The sequence below is a fragment of the Blennius ocellaris genome (genome assembly GCF_963422515.1).
Source record: "Blennius ocellaris genome assembly, chromosome: 20".
Classification (NCBI taxonomy): domain Eukaryota; kingdom Metazoa; phylum Chordata; class Actinopteri; order Blenniiformes; family Blenniidae; genus Blennius; species Blennius ocellaris.
In genome coordinates this window covers 7,636,543-7,651,501 of record NC_137669.1, presented here as the reverse complement: position 1 = coordinate 7,651,501, position 14,959 = coordinate 7,636,543, and the positions used below count along the sequence as shown (strand labels likewise).

Sequence of the window (14,959 nt, the reverse complement as noted above, 5' to 3'; positions counted from 1 at the left end):
ATGAAAATCGAAGTGGTAGTTAGCAGGTGATTGTGCAGATTGCGTCCTGGTTCCTCGTCCCGGGAGGCGATGATGAGCACGCCTCTCTGTGTTTGACTGAATCACAGTTAAATATCGGCGCCTGTGACAGTACAATATCATCTGCGTATGCCTATAATTCAGATGTTAGCGTGATCGCACTGTGAACAAGGGTACATCTTGATTCTACACTGCGCGCTCTTTACGACCAAAGGAAATATCCCTTGTCGCTTTTCCACAGGCGAGGATTCTCAGAAGACAAGACTCACATGAAGAAACATGAAGAAAATGAAACATTACAACAGCAGTTTTGAATTCCTACGATGGAGTCCAACGGAGTCTCTTGTTCTGTTTCTTCCCTCATTGTCTGCAGTGTGAATACAGAGCACATCGCAGGGGGCTGCCAGCTTATCTCCACTAAAAAGATCAAATGATGAAGTGCGGATTCTGTGGTTAATTTTCAGAGATAAGTGGGCTGGTCACTTTTAGGTTAATAGGGAAAAAAAAAAAAAAGTCCCGTCTTAAGCTGCCATGAAAACAAAGACATAGAGCATCAGCGTCACAGATACTGAAGCTGTTTTGTTTCCACTACATCTGTAATCTTTCTTGCTTGTTTACTGTGATTACCTCTCCCCTCTGACTGGTTTCCATTAAAGCATCCAAATGAGGACGTTCACTGTGAAGAGACTCCTGCATTAAAACTCAGCGCATGTTTACCTCTTGACGGCAACAATGGCACAACATGGATGACACACGAGACGTCGGTGGGATTCTTGCATATTGGTATATATCTTGGCGCCCGTTTCCTTGAATTCAGTGGATAAAAGTGAAAGAGAGATTTAACATCGGTGCAGGTTTAATGATACCTTGAGCATTAACCTCGTGCTCCGTCCCTGTCCACTTCCCCTGCTGTCAGTCCACCTCATCCTGTTATGGTGGTGACCGGGTCACACTTTCGACAGGGACGCGAGATGAACCGCGACCTTCCTGCCCGTCTGTTTATTTCCTTTGTCTTTTAGTCCCGGAGAGTCGCTCCAGAAACATGAATGAAGTAACAAAGCAACCGCTCGAAATGAACCAGTTTTACCTGCGAGACCCCGCCGTCTCTGTTAGTCTTGTCAGAAACTGTGAATATTTGCTGTGCGACACTCCGTATTGCTTCGAGGGAAGGACTCCTTTTTACGTGTTTCTCACGTCAACATCCAACATGCAGTGTTTCATCAAAGACGAATCTCAGCTCCGTGTGGAGTTTGCATGTTCTCCCCCCCCGTGCTCGTGGGTTTCCTCCAGGTACTCCGATTTCCTCCCACAGTTCCAGACTCATACATGTGAGGTTAATAGTTTTACTTTTAAAAATAAAATTGAACCTTAGAGTGACTGTGAGTGGTTGTCTGTCTCTGTGTTTGTCCTGTGATAGACCGGTGACCTGTGCAGGGCGCATCCTGCCTTCGCCCATAATGCTGGGATTGGCTCCAGCGCTCCATGACCCGGCACAGGATTGCAAAATGAAGTTGAGATGAGAGAGAGAGAGGGAGAGAGGGAGAGAGAGAGAGGGAGAGAGAGAGAGAGAGAGAGAGAGAGAGAGAGAGTTTTTGCGTGGGCTTAGACCTTCTGTTGCCGAGGGAACCAAGAAAGGGAAGGATGCTGACGTGGGAGCAGATGTGGTGTTTTGAAGGTCCTTTTCGCTGTAACCTTCAGCTCTTAACCCTAAACTCAGACTCTGAACTCTGTAACAAGACTGAAAAAGGAAAAAAAAAAAAAGGTGGGGGGGGGGAGAAAAAAAAAAGTTCCGTCTCATTGGGCGCCCGTGCTGAATTGAGAGTGGCAGTCCAATTTCAGGTGCGTCACCTTCTCCTGTCGACCATGCAGGCAGCGAGGCGAGCTCCATCTGCATCCTGATGCAAACCTGGAACACTCGGCGACGAGCGCCGCAGGAATCCTCACTTCAGGTCCCTCTATTACTTTCCCTCCTCTCGCTTTCTCTCGTTACCTCTCGTTTCGAGTGCACGTCTCCTCCTCCTTCTATACGTTTCAGACAAGAGCAGCAGACTTACTGTATCTACAAACCACACAGGCTTGGATGCTCACAACAACAACAGAAATGCCTGAAGCTGCTCAGGAGGATTTCTAGACGCACAGCGGCTGTCGCGTATTTGCGATCGCACACAGGTATGTAAGTGAGAATGCGTCTACATTCCGTGACCGCCACGTTTAATCTGCCTTCTGTGACGTGCCTGTGGCGTTCAGGAGAATCAAATGAACTCCAGACGAACAGCGAATGCGTCGAGATAGGGTTGAGAAAGAAGGGCCCGTTTTGCCTGTCAGCCTCTTTCTTACCGGCCTTCCTTTTCCCTCTCTCTCTCCCTCTCTCTTTTTTTTTTTCCAAGCGTCACTGTTATTAGCTCAGTGTGCTCCATCAGACATGCTGTTCCCTCGGTAATCGCAATCAATCCAGCCTGCTGAGAGTAGGCTGTGGTTCCAACTGTTCCCTTTTCATCAGATTTCTGCTCTCCTGCAAGTTTCTGTCTTTCTCTTCTTGGACGCTATTCTTTGAGTTCTGTTTTCATTCATGTCTTTTCGCCGATTCAAAAAATGACAGACGACTAAAGAGAGAAGGACATAGAAATAGAAAAGATTAAAAAAAAAACAAGCCTATTAACAGACGGGACTAGAAACAGACAGAACAAAACACAGAACTTGAGAAATGTGTCAAAGCACACACTTTGATTCCATTAGACTGATTACAGTAAAAAAAAAAAACAAGCCATCTGACTTGTAAACGGAGAAACAGACCTGAGGACAGACGGATCTAAAAATAGACCGATCGACTGACTCAGAGACAGACCAACAGCTCTAATGTTTAACAAACTGACAGAACGACAGAACCACGGTCCTCGAAAGAGACCCGGAGACAAAAAGATCGAAAGACAGATTCTTTTCCATTGTTCAGCTGGTGGAAAAAAAATTAATAAATAAAACTCAGACCACCTCTAGACACAGGAAAAAAAAAAAGGTCAACTTTGTTTTAAAGATTCCTCCCCATGCCGGACATTGCATGTTGTTTCTTTGGCCATCTGGAAGAACACACAGTCTGGAGAAGAAAGATAAATAAATAATCATTTAAAAAGAAAATCCAGCTTCAGTCCCAAAGCAGCCAAAGTCCTTTTATACAATTGGAAGAGCCATGGTAGAAGAATGAAGTGATTAATAATGCAGAATGATTATGATCACACAGGTGTCTGATGATAAAAATATCTTCATCCCGGAGGAAGGGGGGATGGATGGAGAAGAGGAGCGGAGAGGACATTTTAGGTAGTGGTGAAGTGGAGAACGGAGAGGAAAAATGAGACATGATGAATAAGAGGAGACATGGCATAAGCACAGGAGAATACGATTCCTGAGAGAGAGCGAGAGCGAGAGCGAGAGCGAGAGCGAGAGCGAGAGCGAGAGCGAGAGCGAGAGCGAGAGCGAGAGCGAGAGAGAGAGAGAGAGAGAGAGAGAGAGAGAGAGAGAGAGAGAGAGAGCGAGAGAGCGAGAGGAATGGAGCCTGGCTCTGAAAAACTAATGTGGCTGTCTGCTGATCTGTTCACCTCCAGCTCTCATCAGGCCTCATTAACACAAGGAATTAATTCTCCACGTGCGCACACACACACACACACACAAAGGACAGAATTGGGTTTGGATATTATTGGTCACAAGTGTCCTTTTTCACAAGTTGAGTTTAATGAAGACAAGTCCATTGTTTTTCAACATTGTTTTTCAACTGCTACTTTAAATGTTGCTATGTGAACGAGATAGACTTGAAACCAACAGTCCGAGTGAGACGCCGATTAAAAATGACAAGTCTTTTCTTTCTGAATTGACTATAATATCAGCGAGCACCTGCATCAGAAAAGGCTTAAGCGGGTGAAACTTCGGCGAGTTTTCGACAATCTTGGCCGACAAACAGTGAATACCTGATCCCAGGGGCTCAGTCTTCCTCCGGAGAACATGAACAGGTAGCCCAGGGTGACCAGACAGGCCCAAATCAGGAGCGAGAAGAGGCGGAGCATCCGCTTGAAGACGGACTCGATGCAAACGAGGATGAAGATGGACAGGAAGAGGAAGAGGGCGGTGGGCACTGCGATCAGGAACGTGAGGTGGTCCTCCGTGTTCTAGAGAAAGAAAGAGAGAAAGCAAAGGATGAACTGCTTTGTTGAAGGTCGGTGCATGGCGCCTCCACCGATGTGTCACCACACGTCAATGCGACGCAGAGGACAAGGCCTGTGATTGGTTCATTTTACGAACGCATTTCTTGCACTCTGGTTTTGCTGTTTATTCCGTTTCCCGCCATTTTTAAATTGCTGGAGTTGTTTGGCTGAAAAAAGGATCCGAAAGTACGACCACTTAGCGCTGCTAATCCACGGTTTAGCACCGATTCCCCAGACACTTGACACCTCCTTGCTTTATTATGAGTTTGCGCATGAAACCTAGACACAGAGCGTCAAAAGGGTTGACGACAGCGTCGAGACAATGGACGGCCATTTGCGTTATATTGACGAAAACAAGAGTCTGGTTCATCACAAGCATCACACAAGCATCAGTGAAGACTCCTTTTAAAAATAAATCATAGTATTGTGTGGTCATGTGACACACGACCTTTTAATGCGAATATCAAAAAAGGTTCTTAATTCTTAGTTCAATCTCCCATTTTGCATTAGAGGTGAATTGGTGACTGTAACTGTGAGTGTGTGTCTCTTTGTAGTTGCCCCTGAGATATCCTGGCGACGTGTGCGTAACCCGCGATGCGACAAAATGATGAAGATCGATGTACATGTAACCCCTTTTTCCACTGGCTCGCAGCACTAAATGGAATATTAGCTTATTACCATTCAATACACCTGTAACATGTGGCAAAAAGGGAACACTTCAAATAATACACACACACATAATCTTGAACATTCCAAACTGTATTAACAATATATATTTAAACACCACAAAGAAAGGAAAAGAACCGGTAGAAAAGTATGTGTTAAAGTCTTAATGTCAGATAAACAGTGCACTGTTTATATAGTATTTTGAACAAGCTTGTTTTAAGTCACGTTGGCCGGCTTATCGTTGGAGCTCATTAACAGGAGAGCAGCGCCCCCTAGTGCTGCGAGTGTGACTGAATCCTACCCGGGGAAAATCCCTCCGTGGGATATTCAGCAGAAATCCAGTTTCACCTGGTCAGCAGGAAAACTGGGTCCGTGTCATCCAGCACAGTGACAGCAGCGTCCAGCAGAAACTCAGCCGATCCTCGTTGTCTTCTGACGTCCACCCAGGCAGTCGCACTCCAGACCACGACAGCCGTGGCTAAGCTAACAGGCTACTGAGCTGTTCATCAGAGTGATTTCTCACACACTCCGTCCGCAAGTTACACTTCTGAATCACTCGCTCCAAACCTACAGCATCCACGGACTACTCACAGTCCAGCTGAAGAACAGGAGATGATCCAGTAAGTGTTACTTCCACTTAATTGTCGGCGGGAAACACTCGTGTACCCAGCTTTTCCCTCCGTCGTTCAAGGTTCTTTCCGGAAGTCAAACTTTTCCGTCACCAAAATAAAATATTAACAAAATAAGATTCCGTCATTCAGTCTTATAACACAACAACCATGAATAATATTTTAACACAAAATACAAACAGTTTTCTTAAAGATCTCGTAACATGAACTCAAAGAAACAAATACACTGATATTTATCAGGTTATTACACTCTCCCCCCACTAAATAAAAAGGCATGCCCTCATGACTTTGTACCTTTTGCATCAAACACACACCTTAACTAATCATGTAACAAGAGGTGGGCCAATCCACTTAAAGCAATAGGAGACATACCTAACTACAGGAGTAGCAGTAATACTGGGGTTCCCAAATGTGTCATAGGTTAACCTGAGAGGCGGTCGTTTGAGTCTCGGAGGACGTCTGGTATCCGTACATGGATCGACGTCAAGCTCAGTCTCAACGTCTGTGTCAAGTTCTGCCTCATTGTCATGAGTCTGTGTAGGCTCAGGCTCTTCAATTCGCTCAGCAGTCTCCGAGTCTCTCTCATCGTCACTCGTCTCTGCACACATCGTCTGTGGCTGTTCACTCTCGTCCCTCCACAGAACATCAAGGTCAAGACTAGGCGGCTCAGAGGTTTTCTCACCCACTCTGTTTTCTAGACCTCCATCATCAAACCACACCCCATGTGCCTCATCCTCTGAGTCAGAACTCTGTATGTCATTTGCAGTCGGACTCCCTGTTTCACCGTCCAGCATGTCTTTCGGTGCCGTCGATGGTGTCTGTTCGCTGTCAGATGGGTCAACATTCTTACCATGTCTCTTTCTCCTCCTGCGCTGAGTTTGGATAGGAGGCTCAGCTTCAGGGTCAGAAACTGGGTGAGTCACAGTCTGTCCCAGGGGCAGAAGGTGGTTTCGATGGAGGGTCTTGGTGGGTCCCTCTCCATCTGCTAGTCTTAACCGAAACACAGGCAAGTTAGACATTTGACTCTCCACAATGTACGGGTTAGAAGCCCAGCGATCAGCTAACTTGTGCTTCCCTGGCAACCCCAAGTTTCGTATCAGAACCCTATCCCCAGGCAGCAACTGTGTGAAACGGATCTTGTGGTCATATCTCCGCTTATTGTCTTTGTTCTGCTTGGCAGCAGCTGCTTCAGCAATGTTATATGCAGCTCGTAACTCCTCCTTCATATCAGCAACATACTTGAGGTAGTTTTTCTGTCTAGTACCATCACTCGATGTCCCAAAACAGAGATCCACAGGCATTCTGGCCTCACGTCCAAACATCAGGTAATAGGGCGAGAACCCGGTTGCCTCATTCGGAGTACAGTTATAAGCATGGACCAAGTGTGCAACATGCTGACTCCACCTCCTCTTTTTGCTTGGCTCAAGAGTCCCCAGCATATCTAGCAATGTCCTATTGAATCTCTCAGGCTGAGGATCCCCTTGTGGATGGTAAGGAGTAGTTCTAGATTTGTCAATGCCGAGAATACTTAACATCTCCCGAATCAGACAGCTCTCAAAGTCACGCCCTTGATCACTATGCATCCTTTTCGGCAACCCATAGTGAACAAAGTACTTCTCCACCAAAACCTTTGCCACAGTGGCTGCTTTCTGGTCCTTTGTGGGAAAGGCTTGAGCATAGCGTGTATAGTGATCGGTTACAACCAGGACGTTTTCGGTGTTACTAGAATCTGGTTCAATGGATAAAAAATCCATGCACACAAGATCTAGGGGACCATCACTGTGCATATGGGACAATGGTGCAACTCTCCGGGGTAGAGTTTTCCTCTGAATACAACGTGCACATGCCTTACAATAGTCCTCTACTGCAGTTTTCATCCGAGGCCAGTAGAAGCGGTCTTTAATTAGGCCATAAGTCTTATCGATGCCTAAATGACCAGAGTTATCATGCAAGGACTTCATCACCACCTCCCTGTACTTCTCAGGCAAGATTAATTGTGATCGATGGGATTTACCAGGAGGACTTGTAACTCGATACAGGACACCCTGTTGCATCTTGAATCTATCCCATTCTCTCAAGAGCAATGGACAAGTCCCATGTTTAGTCCTATCAACTCGTGCCATATCTCCATGCCGAAAAGCTCTCCATACTTCTCCTATGGCAAGATCATCTTGTTGAGCTTCAGACAGCTCTTTTTGACTCAATACTGGCATTCCTTTAGTGCTCAGGGTGGACAAGTTACAAAATGCCTGCGGGAGGGCATGTACTGAAGGCACCAAGTGATCAACTGCTCTCATAACACAATGATCCATCAACTTAGTTACTGCACAACTCTGACACATGGCTCTCACACTCTCAGCAGAGATGTTTTGCCACTTCTGTTGTGAAAACTCGGTAGGGTGTGGCCGACGAGACAGTGCATCTGCGTCAATGTTCTGGACCCCAGACCTGTACTTTAGACTGAAGTCATAGGTAGACAAGGCTGCCAGCCAGCGGTGGCCTGTGGCATCCAATTTAGCAGATGTCAGCACGTAAGTCAATGGATTATTGTCTGTCCTGACTTCAAACTTAACTCCATAAAGGTAGTCATGCAACTTGTCCACTACTGCCCACTTTAACGCCAGGAACTCGAGTTTATGAATGGGATAATGTTGTTCAGAGGGAGATAAGCTCCGGCTTACAAAAGCAACTGGTCTCAGCCCCTCACCCTGATCTTGGTACAGCACACCACCTAAACCTTCTCGGCTAGCATCTACGTGCAGAACATAGGGTAGCTGTGGGTCTGCAAAAGCTAATACAGGAGCTTGAGTAAGTCTCTGCTTCAGCATCTCAAAGGCTGCCTCACATTTATCATCCCATCTACTCCCAAAAGGCTCAACTGGGTTAAGGTAGTCCCTGGTCTTGTTCACCTTTGACTTCTTGACAGTGGGCGGATATCCAGACAACAATTTGTTCAAAGGGTGAGCTACTTTGGAATAATCCTTCACAAAGCGTCGGTAATATCCACAGAACCCAAGAAATGACCGCAAAGCAGTCACTGTGGTTGGTCTGGGCCATGTGGTTACTGCTTCAGTCTTTTTAGGATCTGTAGCCACACCATCTTGGGAAATAACATGTCCCACGTATGTCACTGAAGGTTGGCAGAACTGACATTTGTCCAATGACAACTTAAGGCCCTCGTCTTTGAGTCGGTCAAGCACTTTTAACAACCTCTCCTCATGTTCCTCAAGAGTGGCCCCAAACACAATGAGATCATCGAGGTAGACCAAAACTTCCAGCAAGTTCATGTCTCCAACCGTTCTCTCCATTATGCGTTGAAAAGTCGCAGGAGCCCCTGACACTCCTTGTGGCATCCTTTCAAATTGGTAGAAGCCAACCGGACAAATGAAAGCTGTTTTTTCTTTGTCGGCTTCACTCATTGGAATTTGATAATAGCCACTTCGCAAGTCAAGCACACTAAACCACTTGCTGCCGTTTAGACAAGCCAATGCATCTTCAATCCTCGGCACTGTGTACTGATCTGGGACAGTACGCCTGTTTAAGGTCCTGTAGTCGACACACATCCTTATTTTACCATTCTTTTTTCTCACCACCACTATAGGGGAGGCATAAGGGCTACGTGACTCCGTAATGACCCCAGCATTCTTAAGTTGTGTTAAATGCTCTCTCAATGCCTCAACATCAGCAGGTGGCAGCCGACGAGACCTCTCTCTGAATGGTTTATCCTCTGTGGTTTTAATGGTGTGGTGAGTGCTTTTACTGCGTCCCACATCGAACTCATGAGTGGAGAAAACTTCACTATGTGCCATCAGCTTCTTTACCAGCCGCTCTTTCCATTCCTCCGAAACAGGAGAATCTCCGAAATTGAAAGACGAGGGAGTCACCTCATCTATGGACTTATCTCTGGTCTCATTGCTCGCTGCATGTGACAGCATCACCTCTACAGGAAACAGATGAGCAATTGGCGTCCCCTTGGTCAGGACAACTTCTTTAGCCGACACGTTTCTGACAAGCACAGTCATTCTCTTGGACGTCACTACAGAAGACGCTTGCAACTCTGACCTTACCAGAATCTGCTCAGGAAACCTTGAATCATCCAAATGTTCATCAGGTGAATCAACAAGAATTGCTTGTGTAGTGGGGATTCCCTGAAACTTTGGAACACCTGTCACTCTAGCCACCCCGCCAGGGCGCAAAATGACTGGTTTTGCTTGAGTAAACCACACAATCCCTCTTTTGTCATCATCATCACTAGGGAGTGGCAGGCAAACTAACTTTTCAAACACATTCTTGAAAACAGGATGAATACGCAATGTGCTCAAAAAGTTATCTCCTCCTTTTTCTTTACAACTCTTTAGTAATCGTCGCACAGTAGGTGTGTTTGTGCCGACAATAATGGATGCCTCGCCTTTAACCATGGGGTCAGGACAGACCAACACAAGGGCATCAATGGCCTCAATCACTCCTACGTCAGCCTCCATGAACTCCAGCTTAATTGACAAATAGCCATCGTAAGGGTAATCAGATGGGCTGAGACCCCATATTTGCAAAGCACTGATGGATGTCAATGGCAGACGAGTCAGGTATTTGTCATAGAAGGACCTGTACAACAAAGTAACTTGAGAACCAGTATCAAGGATAGCTTTAGCATAAACGCCTTCAATCTGTACTGGTACAGCTGCGCTAGGGCCTACTAAGCCTTCGGGTATAGTGTCTACCACCTTCCTGTCATTGTTAATGCACTTGGCGGAGCGTGTCTTTACCACCGGGATACCAGGCCGCTCCTTTACTGGGTCCCGTGGTAGTTTCCCGCTGTCTTGTTTAGTTTGATCAGGCGATTATTGACTTTCTTGAGGTTCTCCTCACCATCACAGTGTCGTTTGAAATGTCCATCCTCACCGCACTTGTAACAGAAAATCCCTGGTTTGTCCTCATCATAGCGGGACTTTTGTAACTGATCACCTTTTCTGAATGTCCCTCGAGCAGGGATTTTAGCCTGTGTTCCATAAGCATCTGATGGAATTACAACTGCTGCGGCCTTAAGGTTCACCATTTCGGCTTTCATGACACTAATCTCTTTCCTCAGCTGTTCTACTTCAGAGTTTTCTTTAGTGTCATCGTCTGGTCTGGGAACCGAAACATTACCGGACAGAACTGCGCTTTTGACATTATGTCTGCTCTGAAGCATATCTTCCTCCTCCCTCACTTCTTTTAACAGTTCACTGAAAGTAGGAGGTGCTCGAAGCTTATGGGTCATGCGGATACGTAGGCCAATCATGTCACTGGGTAACGCACCCCTCACAACCTGGTCAATGCGAAGCTGATCCATTTCAGAAACTTTGATCCCGCCTTTCCTAAACACACAATGCAGCAATTTATCCAGCCTGAGCAAATAGCTGGAAAGTTTTTCACCATCATTTTGAAATGTGTGTCGGAATCTCACAAGAAGGTCAGAAGTACTCTCAGTGGGTCCAAAAGCCACCTCTAAAGCTTGCATATAATCATGCGAAGCAGCTGCTGGGTTCTGCGTTTTCAGAAATCTGACAATGTCTGCAGCAGGCCCCTTTAAGCTTTCCACAATTCTCTGTTTCTTCACAGCATCACTGCACTGCCACTCTTCTAACAAATGCATTGTCTGCTCAGCCCAAGCATCATACTCGTCTTCTCCACTAGGGATAGGTTTGATCCCAGAAAACAGGCGAAGCTTGCGGTAGCTATGAATATCAGCAGGGCCAGGGTTACACTTGTCCACAATGGAACTAAGAGCATTGATCAGTGCTGTGTTCAAATCTAGTGGGGATGGATTCACTAACCCCTGTATGTCAGTAACAGTCCTGCCTTCCTGCTCTAAAAACGACAGCAGTTTAGCTCTAAACCCTTCCTCTGGTCGGGAAACAGGAAGTACATGAACAGGCCAGGGTCCGGCTTCCCCAGGAAGTCCAACACGGTCAGGCAAGCTTTGTTTTGTCAAGTCAGTGGAAGTCCGAATTAGCAAAAACTGTGTCTTGGAAGCAGTGTCTACACAGCGATCAACAATCTCAAATTTTCCAAAAACTTTGACTTCACTTAAAGCTCTAAGCAGTACATCGTCTGTAACATCAGAAGTAATGTCACTCAGCACTAGTGCATTTTCATGTGCTAACTTTTTTCTCTCACACCAAGCTTTGATCTCAACAGCATCCATCTTGATGGTTATAAAAGTTACACAAAATGTCTATGATTACTAAAAACACATTTAGACATCAACAGAGCATGAAAAACAAATAAACATCCCGGACGAGCCCCCACAAATGTAACCCCTTTTTCCACTGGCTCGCAGCACTAAATGGAATATTAGCTTATTACCATTCAATACACCTGTAACATGTGGCAAAAAGGGAACACTTCAAATAATACACACACACATAATCTTGAACATTCCAAACTGTATTAACAATATATATTTAAACACCACAAAGAAAGGAAAAGAACCGGTAGAAAAGTATGTGTTAAAGTCTTAATGTCAGATAAACAGTGCACTGTTTATATAGTATTTTGAACAAGCTTGTTTTAAGTCACGTTGGCCGGCTTATCGTTGGAGCTCATTAACAGGAGAGCAGCGCCCCCTAGTGCTGCGAGTGTGACTGAATCCTACCCGGGGAAAATCCCTCCGTGGGATATTCAGCAGAAATCCAGTTTCACCTGGTCAGCAGGAAAACTGGGTCCGTGTCATCCAGCACAGTGACAGCAGCGTCCAGCAGAAACTCAGCCGATCCTCGTTGTCTTCTGACGTCCACCCAGGCAGTCGCACTCCAGACCACGACAGCCGTGGCTAAGCTAACAGGCTACTGAGCTGTTCATCAGAGTGATTTCTCACACACTCCGTCCGCAAGTTACACTTCTGAATCACTCGCTCCAAACCTACAGCATCCACGGACTACTCACAGTCCAGCTGAAGAACAGGAGATGATCCAGTAAGTGTTACTTCCACTTAATTGTCGGCGGGAAACACTCGTGTACCCAGCTTTTCCCTCCGTCGTTCAAGGTTCTTTCCGGAAGTCAAACTTTTCCGTCACCAAAATAAAATATTAACAAAATAAGATTCCGTCATTCAGTCTTATAACACAACAACCATGAATAATATTTTAACACAAAATACAAACAGTTTTCTTAAAGATCTCGTAACATGAACTCAAAGAAACAAATACACTGATATTTATCAGGTTATTACATACAGAAATGACGAGAAACATTTGCTGACTTAATGAAAACTCCTCCATGTTTTTTTTTTTGTTGTTGTTGTTTTTCTAATATCCTGGTGAGGATATCCAGTCTTCGAAAGATGGAACTGGTAAAACACACACACACACACACACACACACACACACACACACACACACACACACACACACACACACACACACACACACACACACACACACACACAGATGAACAGACGCCATACAGATCAGTAGACAGTCTGAGCCCAGAGAATGTGCTAAAGCATCATTTCCACGCTCGCACAGTCCAAGTCAGCATTTAGAAGCCACACACACACACACACACACACACACACACACACACACACACACACACACACACACACACACACACACACACACACACACACACACACACACACACACACACACACACACACACAAAGCATCTCCCTCACACTCACTTTGTTGCGTATTAAAATGTGTCCAGTCTGACGGATCAGGTGCTTTAAAATTCAGCTTGTAGTTCCTTCTACTCATTTCTTGGTCTCTTTCATCTGCCTCATAAATACGAGCTCTTCAATGGGATCGGGCCCAAACGGATATCTATCAAGACAAAGTGACTTCACGAAACTTTTGCAGCTGAGAATGTGACTCTTCTTTGTTCAATGAAATCGTTTCCATCCGGAAACACGTGAAAACATCAATCAAAAATCTGGTGGAGGTCAGACTCGTCTTTTTGGAAACGTGTTTCTTTCTGTACTTTAACAACAATGATTCCTGGTCCTCCGACTCACTAATTAACTTGACCTTCACCCGCAGAGGAAGTCGATGTATGGATTAACCAATTAAAACTGGTAATTAAGTTTATTTAAAGCTTTTACTTGCTCATTATGATCTAATTAGTCGTACCCACGTAATGACAGGAGTGTCTGTGACAGGCCTGGTGACGGCGGGTAAGAACAGCCCGTTGCAGCAGCGTTCACTGTCACGGTTTAGTTTACAGGCGTGCGACATGTGATGTCGCGTCCACCAGCAATCACGCGCAATTACATGTTTGGACCGAGGTAAGAATAGACTCCAATGCTTTTGATGAAGCAGCAAACGCAGTCTTACGTTCCTACTTTTGCCCTCAACCGCGTGTAAATTATAAAGCAGACGCAGGATCGCCATCATTTGTCTTCATGGTTTTTTACCCCACTTGTTCCAAACATCTTTCCAGATTGCCTCTGAAATGCTGAAAACGGTGTGGTGTTCATGTTTGGCCACTAGTGGGTGCTTTTGTTTGGGTTTTTTTTGTAATGAAACCACACACACACCAATATGCTGTGAACATTAACAATGGGAGAACACGGATATTTTTATGGACAGACGGTCAATTTGGATTGTTCTTACCGTGACTCTCAACTATAAATCCACCAAGCCTCAGGAGAAAATGGACTTTGAGTTCTGACACTCTGTTGGCCGCCATTTTTTGTTCCGGTCCAATGGTAAAAGGATTTCACAAACACAGCGCTTGAACAGTCCCCAAAGGACTTTATGTTGTTAATCACATTCACACACCATTTCATTCACTGGAAGCCGTTTGGAGTTCAGTGTCTTGCTCAAGGACACTTTGGCGGATGAGGGAATTGAACCTCTAACACTCAGATGGAGAGACGACTCGCTCTCCCAACCGAGCCACAGGCTCCCTTATTGTCTTTAGCGGCGTTTGTACAGCGAAGCAGTCTGAGCCACGGAGACCTGATGCTTTTAAAAAGTTCCACCTTGGGAACTGTTATCAAAAAAGTTGCATTTTCAGTGGCTCCGAGCACCGTTGTCGCGTAAACGCCAAAATCAAATCAATCAATCACAATGATTTATTTTAAAAGCCCTTTAAAACACTCCGGGTGACCAAAGTACAATAAAATCAGGCGGTAAAATGAGAAAGAAAGGAATTCAAAGGCAACAAAACTCTGATTCGCCAAGACGTTTCAGTAGATCCACACACTGGCGGAATAAAAGCACTTTCACTGATCTATTCCTGATATCCCAAAGCGTCTTGTTGTATTTGACAGTCTCAGTGGAGGCTGATCTCTGTCTGGTGTCGTTCATGTCCTGATGCCCATATAAGTCATCTTTTTTTTTTTTTTAAGTCATGAATACACTGACAGGTCCCGGAGTTGTAACTAAGTGATTACATAGCACCAATTTTACAGTGAAATGAGCAGCAGTGTGGGCCTGGAAATGTGCCTGACTTCCATCACGGTGAAGCAGC

The 14,959-nt window shown here is 45.4% G+C and overlaps 1 protein-coding gene across 2 annotated transcripts in view; it reads right to left on the bottom strand.

The window, feature by feature from the left end:
* The window catches only part of adcy2b (adenylate cyclase 2b (brain)), a 58,991-nt gene that overhangs the window by 36,697 nt on the left and 7,335 nt on the right, over window positions 1-14,959 (bottom strand). For both annotated transcript variants that reach the window (XM_080516181.1, XM_080516182.1), the window contains exon 2: window positions 3,975-4,172. In XM_080516181.1, the coding sequence (XP_080372307.1) occupies window positions 3,975-4,172 (198 nt within the window). The remainder of the gene's footprint in view (window positions 1-3,974; window positions 4,173-14,959) is intronic.